The 13,049-nt window shown below is 44.9% G+C and overlaps 1 protein-coding gene across 1 annotated transcript in view; it reads right to left on the minus strand.

Moving 5' to 3' along the window:
* Positions 1-531: 531 nt before the first annotated feature.
* NRSN1 (neurensin 1) overlaps positions 532-13,049 on the minus strand; it is a 126,357-nt gene continuing 113,839 nt past the window's right edge. The window contains exon 3 of the mRNA XM_078687929.1: positions 532-3,644. Within this exon, the coding sequence (XP_078544055.1) occupies positions 3,246-3,644 (399 nt within the window). The 3' untranslated portion in view covers positions 532-3,245. The remainder of the gene's footprint in view (positions 3,645-13,049) is intronic.

A 13,049-nucleotide genomic window follows, 5' to 3' on the forward strand; every position in this document is an offset into this window, starting at 1 on the left:
AAAATCACAATTAATTGCGAATTCTCAAATTGCGAGTGCCATGAACCCTGATGCTTCGCAAATGTCCTTTTTGCGGGCGCAAACGGCCAATTTTTGCGAATCACACCGTTTGCGCTCGCAAAAATGGTTGATGCACGTGCCTGATTGCCTTTATAAATGTTGTTTTCCAGAATGCCTTGAAGGTGCTACCTACATTGCCAGATGAATCCCCTTAACACGTCCTCAATCCCCTTCTTCCGGTCCTGTCGGGTTCCATTTCAGGATGTTTTCATTCGTCTACTGTGTCAGTGCAAAGGCGCGTCACTGTCTTGACATCGACATTATTTCGAGGGCAGCAGAGCGGCCACTTTATCTAGCTGCTATGCAGACTCCCGTGTAGCAGGTGTCAGCTTTCATTAAGAATGAACATAAAGCCCTCTGCCTACGTGGCGACATCAACATTGAGCCTGGCTCGAGTGCGGAATGAATCCCACGCTGGAGGGAGCAGATGTTTGGCGGGCTCCAGCAAAAACAAAACGAAAAACAATCATGTCTGATTCCTTCATAAACTTTATTTAATCCATTCAAAAAATAGACAGTACTATAAGGTGGCACATAGTAGAATAGGACGGAACGGCAACAGCTTTCGCTTATGCAAATCTACAGCGGAAAGTGAGAAAGGGGAACGTCATTTGTTAATTGCTTCATTTGTTTTGAAAGGGAAAGTCACTCACACTCTAATGAGGGGAAGCAGCGTCGGGTAAACATCCAGACACATGTAATATCTATAAGGATAATGTTGTCTATTACCTATAAAAATATAACAGATATGTTTTCAGTTGGCTTATTCTTTCGCTGGGTCCCGTTAGGGTCAACAGGTGGGCGTGGGTACAGACTGAGGAACAGGGTGGCATTGGCAGTTATTTTTGGGTCGTCGCCCACCAAACACACTGTCTTATGTACTCACACAGTACTGAACCTTCACATGAAAACACACAAAAGCTTTACACCTCTGGCAAGAAGAACACAAAGAAAGCATCTGTGTGCCTTAGAAACATCTTTGAAGTCAGATATGATAACACAAAATACATATCGGGACTTAGTGTTGGAATTCTTTACTCAAAAAGCAGCACTACTACCAAATATTTTTCTCCACAATGGTTCTGGGTCTTATTGAAGGACACAGCACCCAAAATCCACAAACGGTTTTAAGTGCCATATGAGGTGCAGGAGGTACTTGTTGGCGTTAGATAAATGCCAGCGGTAACACTTCTGTAATACCACATGTGTAGGCATTAAAAATAGGGAATTATATTATTTGCTTGGGACATGCTGAAGCAAAGGTGGGATTTCCTGCTTGACATGTCACCTCTCAAGAGGTGAAGAATGTGACAACTCAAAAAGTGGTGTACATTTTGTGGCCCTCAATCCAAATGCGGTCCTTTGACAGTGGCCAAGGAGGAACTTAACACCTTGCGTGTGGCCCCGATTCTCCCCCGGTGCTGAACATTCCTTTCGCGGGTGTGGTCTTGATGGAACGGTTCCGTCATGAGTACAGTGCGACCGATGCTCATGACGGAACCGTTCCGTCATGAGCATCGAAGGGGTTAATGATGCTCTGTGGGCACATTTATGAACTACACTCAGCAAGGAGCAGTGGTCTTGGACCCCTTAAAAGTTGGGCTGGTGTAACTTTGTGCAGAGTGAAGCTATGTCTGTGCATGCTGGCTCAGAACCCGATACTCTACACAGGGACTTTGAGATGGGTTGGGAATCTTCTGCGCTCGCTGTTTTCTTCATTGCACTGGATCTTTATTAAAGCCTACAAGAAAACAAGGCACCGAAATACACAGATTCCCAAGCACACCCTGGCATTACCAAGTGCATAAAAACACTTACATTTTCACTATGTGCCTGGGCGTCAGATACTCTTGCTATTATCACGCAAGATATTTCATAGGGCTTATAAGTTATTTTCCCTAGGTAAACTGTGCTTGCACAGGCCTGATAGAGCCAAAATACCACAGATCGAAAATGAGTGAAGTCTGGATTATCGAGTAAAGAATATCAAGTGACCACAATATTGTGACCAAAATATCGAAAACCAAAATATTGAGGAGGTAAGTCCCACTGGGTAAATGTAGTTCTCCTATTCTTGAATCCACCTCTGTGTACCTTGACAACATAGATAAATTGTCAAGGAACACGTATGTGGGATTAGGTACAGAAAATCTATTCATACTTCCCTGTCGATATTATGGTCACTAAATTGTGACCACTCAATATTCTATACTTAATATTCCGGATCGCCACCATCTAAAAGAACAAACTAGCAGGGAGACACCAGTGGCATGACCAGAATAAAAGAGACTTTTAATTCCAAGACATGTCTATGTCGAAACAGAAACGAGTCTTTGAAATGAAAACTGAGTCCATATCAAAATTAAGAGGAATGGTCGGATGTACAAATTAGACACATTGCTTCAAGTCTTTGGGTAGGGTTGCTGCTTTAAAGGGTAAACAAAATCCTCTTGTCGCATATTGATTTGAGCTCAGAAGAGCATAGTCAACAAGACATTTTAAAAGCTTTTCCACCATTTTTGAACTTACATTTGGTTCACACTACTTAAGTTCCCACTAACTTGTTATCCGGGACATCTGTTAAAGGCGCAAAATTATTACGTTGATTTTGCTCTAAGGTTTGAGGCTTTCTGAACCAAGAATGAAGGAACAGATTACTTTCTCATTTAATTAATGGAACATGATATGTCAAACTATTTTGGCCAGTTTTTGCCATACGCAAACTTTCTCAGGAAAAACCTCCACACTTCTGCACAAGAATCTGTATTCCTGTTTTGTAAGGAAACGGACAATCGAGAACACATAATCTCAGGTCAGCATACATGATTTTCTTCACACAACCACAGGAAACAAAACAGAGAAAATCATTAACAATTTTACATTTAGAATGATCACTAGAAGAGGTGCCCCATTGTTAGACCTACCACTGAAACTGAAAGCCTGTAGGAGAGTCACTAAAGTTGTCTGGTGAGAACTCTCTGACAACCAGCACTCAATGTGAACTCTTGTCAGAACCAACTAAATGCCCTTCTCTGGTATCCCGCAACCGAACAGCTCTGCAAACCACATCAAGATGTCTGCTTGCTTGCAGGCAGCGATACTTGCACTGCAAAATATTACTGTGATATAACCAAAGGGACTGATCTTTTAAAGAAAACCACAATTACTTTAAATCAGAGGAAAGGTCAGGTTTCAGAGGAAGGTTGGACATTTTGCACTTTGGACAAGGTGACAGGGATCTTTGACTCTCCTGGGGCTGGAGACTTTGTCACTGGCTGTGTATGAGCTTTCATGTCTGCTATCCTCTCTTTAAACCGTTGCTGAAGGTACTGCTCTTCCTTGGAGTAGCTCTTGGCGAAGGTTGACATTAGCAGGCATGCTGCCATGGCAGTTCCTCCGATGCAGAACAAGATTGCTCCCACCAGCTTACAGATGTCAAGTGCGCTGTTGAATTGAACCGCATGGCTATCCACGACAATGAAATCTTCTTCGCCAAATGCCTCGATTTTAGACGGTACGAGAAATCCGACAGCCAGTACTGTTAGCCCGATGAGCATGAAGACAGTCCCTGATATGAGCCCGACCTATAAACAAAAATGTAAACAATTAAAGGAGGAAACACTTAAGCAATGCCAATTTTTTGATGATATGAACCATAAATGTTTTTACAAGAATCAATACTGCTTTTGACAGAATGAGTAATCAGCTACCTCTGAGTATCTCACCTGTGTGCAGCCCAGCGTATTAAATTAGAAAGCTTTTGAATCAATATACATGTAAAGAAAATGAGAATATACAACATTAATAATATTAGTAGCTGTCAATGTGTTTCATTGAACATAAGTAGCACTCAGCACAGAAAAGGATGGAGACCCCTGGACTAACTCCTTCACAATAAGGTGTCGGACTTGGTTGAAATGATCACCGTCACAGATTCCCATTTTAGAGAGTCCCATCCTATTTCTGTGTATCCTCAGATGTTTCGCTTCCTCTGGATTCTCCTTTGACCTTAGCTTTAATGGGCTTAGCTGAACTGCAGCCTACAACTATGTAGCTTTTGTTTAAAGGTAAAAGAATACCATCTTTGTAAGGAAACACGCCTGTTTCTCTCTAAGACACAAACATAACCTGCCATTCCTATACCCTTAGTTTTTTTTTTTTTTTTTTTTTAAAACCTTTATTGTGCACAAAAAAGAGAACAAATACGGGCCTACAACCAGCAGGCCGGCCACGAAACTTCAAGCACAGGTGCGAGCAACGCGGTTCCACAGCGGTATCAGGCAAGATAGCAGCAATTAGTAGCAGTTACACTGAATGGAGTCATGTCGCCAAGGAGAAGGAGTATTGAAGGTTAAATTTTTAAAGTTTTGAAGAAATATAAATCAGTGAAGAATAAAATCAAGAAGAACTGAGTCCGGACATTAGCTTCACAACATGAGCAGGCAGCATCAATTAGAACAACATTAGTAAGAACACCCCGTTAATATGGCAGTACCATACAAAACAATAAGAGCTGCAGTCCACATTTACGTACTACCCTCAGCGCCACCCACTCCCTACTAACCCCTAATGCAGACCCAGAACAGAAACCAGAACAAGAAAGCGCAGAAAGTAGAAAAATAAGGCCCATAGAAACTAAAAAGGAAAAATAAATCTACCCCCCCACCCTGCAACAATCCGGAGGCTACGGCCTACCCCCCCCCGGCAAAGTGCCTGTCGCCCAATAAAGAAACCCGAAATACAGAGGAAGAATAGAAAAGAAAGAAGAAAAGATAAGAAAAGAAAGTTGTCACACTTGAAGCATCGGGAGGAAGAAAAGAACAAGCTAGTCTACCACTCCCGAAAAAGAAAGGAAACGGGGGAGGAGCCCTAACACTAACAAAACTCCCGGTCCCCCAGCCATGTATAGCCCCCTGCACCGAGTGAAGCAATAATATCGAAAAGTACACCACCAAATGAAGAATTGAATCAGATGCACCCGGGACCCCGAGCCAGTACTTGAATGATCACCCCGTCCATATGGGCAATAGCAGGATACACCCAGTTCTACCCCACGTGCGAAATCACCAGGATGAGCAACAGTAGCAGAACAGATGTGGGGAGCTACGACCACCACATTCGCCAGAGAGGCGGCACAGTCCGAAACATAACAGCTAGTCCAACAAGAGTGAAGCCCCGGAGACCTCCAGCTCTAATCAGGTCGCGAGCGACCACTATACCATGACGCCCAGCAAAAGCCCTCCCCAGTCAGGACAAAGGAACAAGATGGCCGCCGTAATGAGAATGCAGACAAAGGAGAGCAAGATGGACGCTACCCTAAACAAATAACCCCCATGTCACAATAAGCTTCCAGGACCAGCAAACAGGAACCAAAGAGAACGTGGCGGAGCCGATAGCCAGCAATTAATCAGGGTAGCCAGTGTATGATGCCGACTGTGCCATTGACAAAGGTCGCAACACCCGAAGGATGCCTCGATTGGAAAGCAAAACAACCACTAGCAATAATAGAGACAGACGGGGGAAAACAATCTACATCGTAAATATGAGCCATGCAGCCAGTACGTACCACATTCTAACCCCAATCCCCACCCGGCAAGACAGTGACACAACCAGGAACCCGCCCAACCCTGTCCCGATCTCAGGAGCCCCCCCGATCCCAGCCCTCGATCAACTAGCAGCGGTCGATGAAACTGGACATAAAAACAATCCCAAACCCGGCCCAACCAGCCAAGAAGCAAATACTAAGGAAATCAGCCTAGCCCTGACCCAAACGTGGATAAACCCTCGGACATGCTCCCCGAAAGAAGCTCGCCCACTGTAGAACAAAGAAGCAACATGGCGAGAGAAAAAACGAAAGTGAAGTGAGACCACAAAATGGCCGTCGAAAGTCACCAGGAATTCCGTCGACTGTAGCATGGAGATCCGCCACGGCATCAGGAGAGTATGAGTTTTCAGGCAACAAAGTCAAAAAACACAACACAGGGGCAATCGATAATGCCGTAGATAGGTCCCGGAGCGCCCTCGATCGTAAGTCTAACAACAATGTAGCGCTCTCCATGAAAGGGGGAAACAAAGTATCCCGGGCGGAGTCGTCAGGCGGGTGGTATTGAACACCAAGAAAGTCGGAAGCGGGCACAGGTGACCAGCAGGCAGGTGGGAGCGCTGTATCTTCGTGGGACGTGGGTGGAAACAAGTGGCAACCCTGCGGGATCAGCGCGGCACACTCCCGCCGTAGCGCAGACGCCATGTCGTCCAGCTTGTCTCCCAATCTTCCGTAGCTATGGCACATCTCCGCACGGAGGTCACACAGGGCGGACAGAACGGTGTCAAGGGAAAGCGCGGGCTGCAGCCCCTGCCTCTCGCCGCCCTGGGTCTCCGGAAACCCGGACCCCACCCCAGGCGGGGCAGCACGGGTCACAGGCGGGATCGGGCGCTCTCCTCCACCACACAAAGCACCAAACAAAGCCATTATGGCGGGGCTCCGGAGTAATACCAGGATAGTCGGGATACCAAAGTTTGCCCAGTCAATGGTGGAGGAACACTGTATACCGCGCCAGGGAGGCACACAACGCAGGTCAGGCGCTCCGCGGCAGACCCGGGCGGAGAGGCATAGGGCAGGCAATCCTGGTCAAACAAATATGGCCGAGCAAGCCTCTCCCCGCACCGTCTGCCGCCAACAAAGGAGCCGGTCCGGAGGGGTGCTGCAGCGTTGGAAACGCTCCCTTCTCCCCGCCCGCTTCAAGTTGCGTCAGGTGGCCTGTAGCTGGGGGCGCATCGCGGGGACCTCACCAATGGTCCAGCAGCCGGCGCTGACCGGGTACTCCGGCCGTCAGCGGCTCTCCAGGGCACGGCAGGAAGGGATCGCGCAGGCGGGGTCCAGGGCTACAGGCTGCTCCGCGGCTATCTCCGGTCGCCGGGCAGGTCGGGAGTCCGGGGAAACATCGCCGAGATCAGCGCGGCGCCGCACGCAATCTGCCACCCATTTCCATCAGGATCCGTTTCAGGATGTCGGTGCGGCGCTGGAAGGCTGGCGGAGCCGGGAGCCTACAGGTCTGCTCCGGTCGCCATCTTGGCTCCTCCCCCCTACCCTTAGTTTTTTAACTCCACTGAATCCTGAAGTCATTACACCAGCATTGGCACTCCTGTGCCAGGGTTTAAATGGTAAACAATTCTTTCATCTCCACAGCCCACTGCTAACAGTGAGGTCCACTACAAGTCAGGAAAAATACTGTGTACAGACTTTCTTTATTTTTGATATAAAGCAGGCAAATGTAATATGTCTGCAACAGGACTGCTCCTAAAAACCAGTGTGCTTCTTTTTAAGTTGCATTAGAGAGAAATGCTACTTCACCTCAGTTGCCATTTTCTGGAAATGCAAACAGATGATACCAGACAAGAGATATATCATGAGGCAACAGACAGCTACTTCTGATATAAACTTCTTTGATTTAAGTGACCAACTTCATAACTTTTAGATTTGTGATTCTTATACAAATAATAATTCAGGGACCACTTCAAAAAGAAAGGTTTGTGAAGGTGACTGGGCCTCACGTTTTCTGCCAAGGTGCTCAGACGGTCATGGGTGTATTTAACAGGGTGAGTAGTGGCAGAACCTAGAACGATGGATGGTGAAGCTGGACACTGATTAACTGAGAGGCTGCCAGCAAGTGACAGCATGGAACTGGCTAATAGCTGTATCCCCTGGAACAGAGCTCTTGCCCTGCAGTCCTGACATGAGTTGGCAAAGTATTTTGTCTTCCTCGTGGAAAAAGTCCTCTTAGAGGTAGGGAGAACACTTGGAGACTGAAGAGCTGGTTGGGCAGTCAGAGGGTTGATCTGAGCCACAGGAAGGCAGAGGTTTCCTTGATGCCTTTGCTTGAACTAGTCAGAACCAGCTTTAGATGATGCGGAGACAAAGAAACCCAGGCCCGTATCCACAAACATTGTGTGAGGTTTTTGTGATTTTATTTTTAATTCACACCCAACACAAAGTGTTGTGGTGAGATATGCAATCCAACGCACCTGATTGTAACGCAAAGAAATGGACATTTGGGTTATTTGCGTCAAGAGGGCGTACCAATGTAACCACCCATGGATTTTGACACAGATCTCTATCTAAAAAGATTTGTGAATGAGATTTGCGCTATAATCCTGCGCCTCTTGGAAGCAGGTGTAACGAGGAGATATGTTTTAATTTTTCCCTACTTTTGTCACTTTGCCTATGTGCTGCATTGTACCGTACACATACAAAGTGGGAAACGCCTTAAAGCATATTTTTTTTAATTGGAAGTGGTCCCTTCGACCACAAAACCTATGTTTCACATTGTGCAGGCATACTTGCACTATGGCACAAGGGTGTCTGTGTTGGCGCATGGCAGCAAAAAGTGCACCAGTGCAGAGAGAGAGCAGACCAGTGCCCCATCATAGTAGATATAGAGCTGTTCTGCTCTCTCGCTTTCAAACAAAGCGCAACTTTACTTGCTCCGCTGTGTTCCGTGACATCTACGTAACTCTTTGGGTTCCCAACATGGAAGTGAGTGGGTAAATCAAACTGATATAGATTCATGAACCACACTCCATTTTTAAATGTACTTCGTGTTATCCTGACTTTAGTTATTCTACGTTATCAGCTTTAAATGAGCTATTTACACATTTTCATGACACAAAGGCACATTCAGCTTGAACAAAAATGTTTTCTTGACAGTTTAACAGTAGAATAAGAGAAATGAGTCTGGCCAATATGTCCTCAATAGCTACATCTCAGGGTGGTCTGCAACACAGGAGACATAACAATGACCTGTGCACAGAGGTGAATCATGTAAAGAATACTGGTTCTGGCTGGATTTTTCCACTGTATTCTGCCTTGGTTGTCATTCATAATCAGTTAGATTATGCAGTGGTCAGTTTATCACATACAGACTGAGATTAGACAATTCAGATTAGAGAGGTCTATGCACCCAAACTGTCAAGGATGAAGTCAGAATCGAGTCTACCAGCTTCTGATCTTCTTTGACCAAGTTTGGGCATATGCAGCTGTCACTGAGTTTAGCTGATCTCTGCTAACAGAAGGCTCACTCCTCCTTGCCCAGCCAACTGAAAGCATGATAACACAGAGGCACTCTGAGTGCGGGTATACAGAGTCATATGTATAACACCTCCCTGCACGCAATGTTAGTTTATTATTCATGCTTTCAGAGCAGGGATAAGAGTGGGAGTAGGAATTATGAAACCTAGTGTTGAGAACCATGATAGAAATGTTCATCATGTTCATTTCCATAGTAACCTTGATAATAGCACATATGTGTTTGTGGTTACATTCCATGTAATAAGTCACAGAATACTACAATAAATGTTTTTAAACATTCATTGAGTCATTATTTGTACAGATACTTGAGTGTGACATTTCAAGTATTACAGGCGGGCCTCCTGAATGACACTGTGACCTTTGGAGAGGGGCTGTTTAGTTGACCAGAAAGCACTTCTCTCCCCATGAAATGGGCAGAGTGCAGGTCTGCAGTAAACCACATGCAAAGCACATTAAACTCAGTCCTTGTGTTATAGGTCTAGGGGGTTTAAATATGTAGACTTAGGGTATATCAAAAACAACAGAGCCAGTAGGTCGGAGAATGCTGAGACAGAAGAAACGACACTGATGGGAGGGCACAGATGGATAGACTGTGGTGCCTAACAAGAAAGGGACCTGTCAACAGATGCTGATTAAGTCCTATCAGCCCACCTACTGGCGGAGCCTCATCATGTAGGACTTCCCAACCTCGGACAGTGTGCAATCGCCCTGTGTATATTAGCAATGCAACACTGAACCAGGGTACGGTAATCGCAGTTGTTCGTACAACAGGTAGGGCTGATATGTGCAGTGCAAAAAAATAAATCAAGTGAAGTGTACTAAAATGACTATCAAGGCAAACAAAGACCTTTAATAGTGTTCGCCTGGACGTCAGATTAAAAGATAGTGAGGGGACAGTGTGAAAGAATCACTGTCGTACTTGCTTGGAACAAATCAAACACGATCTGTATAGGGCCAACATGTTTCTGCCTTTATGTAAAAAATCACTGGCATTCGTCAGGGCCAAGCTCATATATGCTACTGCATTACTACTATCATATGTGATGAAATAACGAAAAAAACAATTTTATCAACAGATAGAATAAGTGTGGTCAATTAAGACCATCCTACCGCATCTTCTTTATATTGCAAAATTTTTAATGCAACAGATCTTCCCTGTGTAAAAAAGAGAAAAAGAAACAAAACAAGGAAGAAAACACCATGTAGATATTATTCATACAAAATCCTCAATATTCACATGTTATACAAGTAATACATGAGGTGTATGACTGTACCCAACCAGCGCCAATTCCCCTCAACTCAGACTGGGCCATCCCTAATTTTGGATAGCCACATTCACAGTGCATAACGTCACCACCGGTCAATCAGTATTCCAAAAATTTTTTGATTAGCACTTACCCATCAATGTGTGGGAAGCAAGCCTCACCTCACCCGGCAACTGCTCGGACGTGTAAGGCCCCGCTCTAAACAGATAAACACAATCTCTTCAGTAGATAATTGCTTAAAGGATAAGACCTTAGTGTATAGTTCAACAAAACCCAAACTGTTTTCTACTCTGTCAAAACACCTATCCCCACCAGTGTCCCTGATGGCGGCATAAAACGACCAGGAGTCGTAACCTATTTACAAATTTATAAAGAACATGAATGGCTGCCCAAGGGTAATAGTCTGGCACCCATTCTGTATCTCAAACCATGAATAAATGCCTAGCTGCTAGTCAACCCATACTCTCAACACTCAAAACAACTGGTCCAACCTTACCTGTCCGTCGGTACCTTGCGGCAGAATCACGAGCCGAAGGGGAGGCACCGGCGGACAGGCGGACCGTTTATTTATACTGTGGTAGAGTGAATGATTGTCTACAGCTGGTCCGTTCAGCCGTCGATCCACACATGCGCGCTGCATGAACACTGCATCGCACGCATGCGCACATGCCATTTAGTGCGTGCGTGCAAGGTACCGACGGACAGGTAAGGTTGGACCAGTTGTTTTGAGTGTTGAGAGTATGGGTTGACTAGCAGCTAGGCATTTATTCATGGTTTGAGATACAGAATGGGTGCCAGACTATTACCCTTGGGCAGCCATTCATGTTCTTTATAAATTTGTAAATAGGTTACGACTCCTGGTCGTTTTATGCCGCCATCAGGGACACTGGTGGGGATAGGTGTTTTGACAGAGTAGAAAACAGTTTGGGTTTTGTTGAACTATACACTAAGGTCTTATCCTTTAAGCAATTATCTACTGAAGAGATTGTGTTTATCTGTTTAGAGCGGGGCCTTACACGTCCGAGCAGTTGCCGGGTGAGGTGAGGCTTGCTTCCCACACATTGATGGGTAAGTGCTAATCAAAAAATTTTTGGAATACTGATTGACCGGTGGTGACGTTATGCACTGTGAATGTGGCTATCCAAAATTAGGGATGGCCCAGTCTGAGTTGAGGGGAATTGGCGCTGGTTGGGTACAGTCATACACCTCATGTATTACTTGTATAACATGTGAATATTGAGGATTTTGTATGAATAATATCTACATGGTGTTTTCTTCCTTGTTTTGTTTCTTTTTCTCTTTTTTACACAGGGAAGATCTGTTGCATTAAAAATTTTGCAATATAAAGAAGATGCGGTAGGATGGTCTTAATTGACCACACTTATTCTATCTGTTGATAAAATTGTTTTTTTCGTTATTTCATCACATATGATAGTAGTAATGCAGTAGCATATATGAGCTTGGCCCTGACGAATGCCAGTGATTTTTTACATAAAGGCAGAAACATGTTGGCCCTATACAGATCGTGTTTGATTTGTTCCAAGCAAGTACGACAGTGATTCTTTCACACTGTCCCCTCACTATCTTTTAATCTGACGTCCAGGCGAACACTATTAAAGGTCTTTGTTTGCCTTGATAGTCATTTTAGTACACTTCACTTGATTTATTTTTTTGCACTGCACATATCAGCCCTACCTGTTGTACGAACAACTGCGATTACCGTACCCTGGTTCAGTGTTGCATTGCTAATATACACAGGGCGATTGCACACTGTCCGAGGTTGGGAAGTCCTACATGATGAGGCTCCGCCAGTAGGTGGGCTGATAGGACTTAATCAGCATCTGTTGACAGGTCCCTTTCTTGTTAGGCACCACAGTCTATCCATCTGTGCCCTCCCATCAGTGTCGTTTCTTCTGTCTCAGCATTCTCCGACCTACTGGCTCTGTTGTTTTTGATGTAGCTATATAGGGGGTATTAGCCAGTAGGGTCGTTAAATCACATCCCTCGGACCCTCCCTTACGAATTGTTATGATATAGACTTAGGGTATATCCCTAAGATATGTAACAAAATGGTGCCACCACATTAAAGTCTTTAACCCGAGTAACTGAGTATATACTAATTGAAGGGTTCAGGCGAATTTTGGCTCAAGTATAGCTAGAGCTAGAGTTTGTACCTACGCTGACTGACCACAGAAAAGTGACGCGCTCAACCACTGATATAGTGAGAGATAGTCAATATTCAAACAAGTTCCACTTACCTTCACTCATCAAGTTGTTTGTCGGTCTCTAGCAATAAGAAAAGTGACAGAACCCCATAGCATTCACAAAGAGGGCAGCATTGCCCCCAGCCCTCAGACGAATCAAGTGGTGTGGTCCCTATTTCCATATATTGTAGCGGTATTAGGGCTAGACTTAATGTTTGGAGAGTGACACACCATCTTTGAGTGGATACTGTATTTCCTAATACTGCTATCTGATTAGCCGAGGTACCCATTATGTGAATTTCTCCTGGGGACTTCCCAATCCTGAAATACCACAGGCGACTTCCAGCATCAGAGAATGAAGAAGAAGCTTGGCAGTGAGGAAGCTGTTGCTACAAAGCAGCGCTCCATTTTGATATTTTCGTTTTGTTATTAAAA

The sequence above is a fragment of the Lissotriton helveticus genome, chromosome 4_1, assembly GCF_964261635.1.
Source record: "Lissotriton helveticus chromosome 4_1, aLisHel1.1, whole genome shotgun sequence".
NCBI lineage: Eukaryota > Metazoa > Chordata > Amphibia > Caudata > Salamandridae > Lissotriton > Lissotriton helveticus.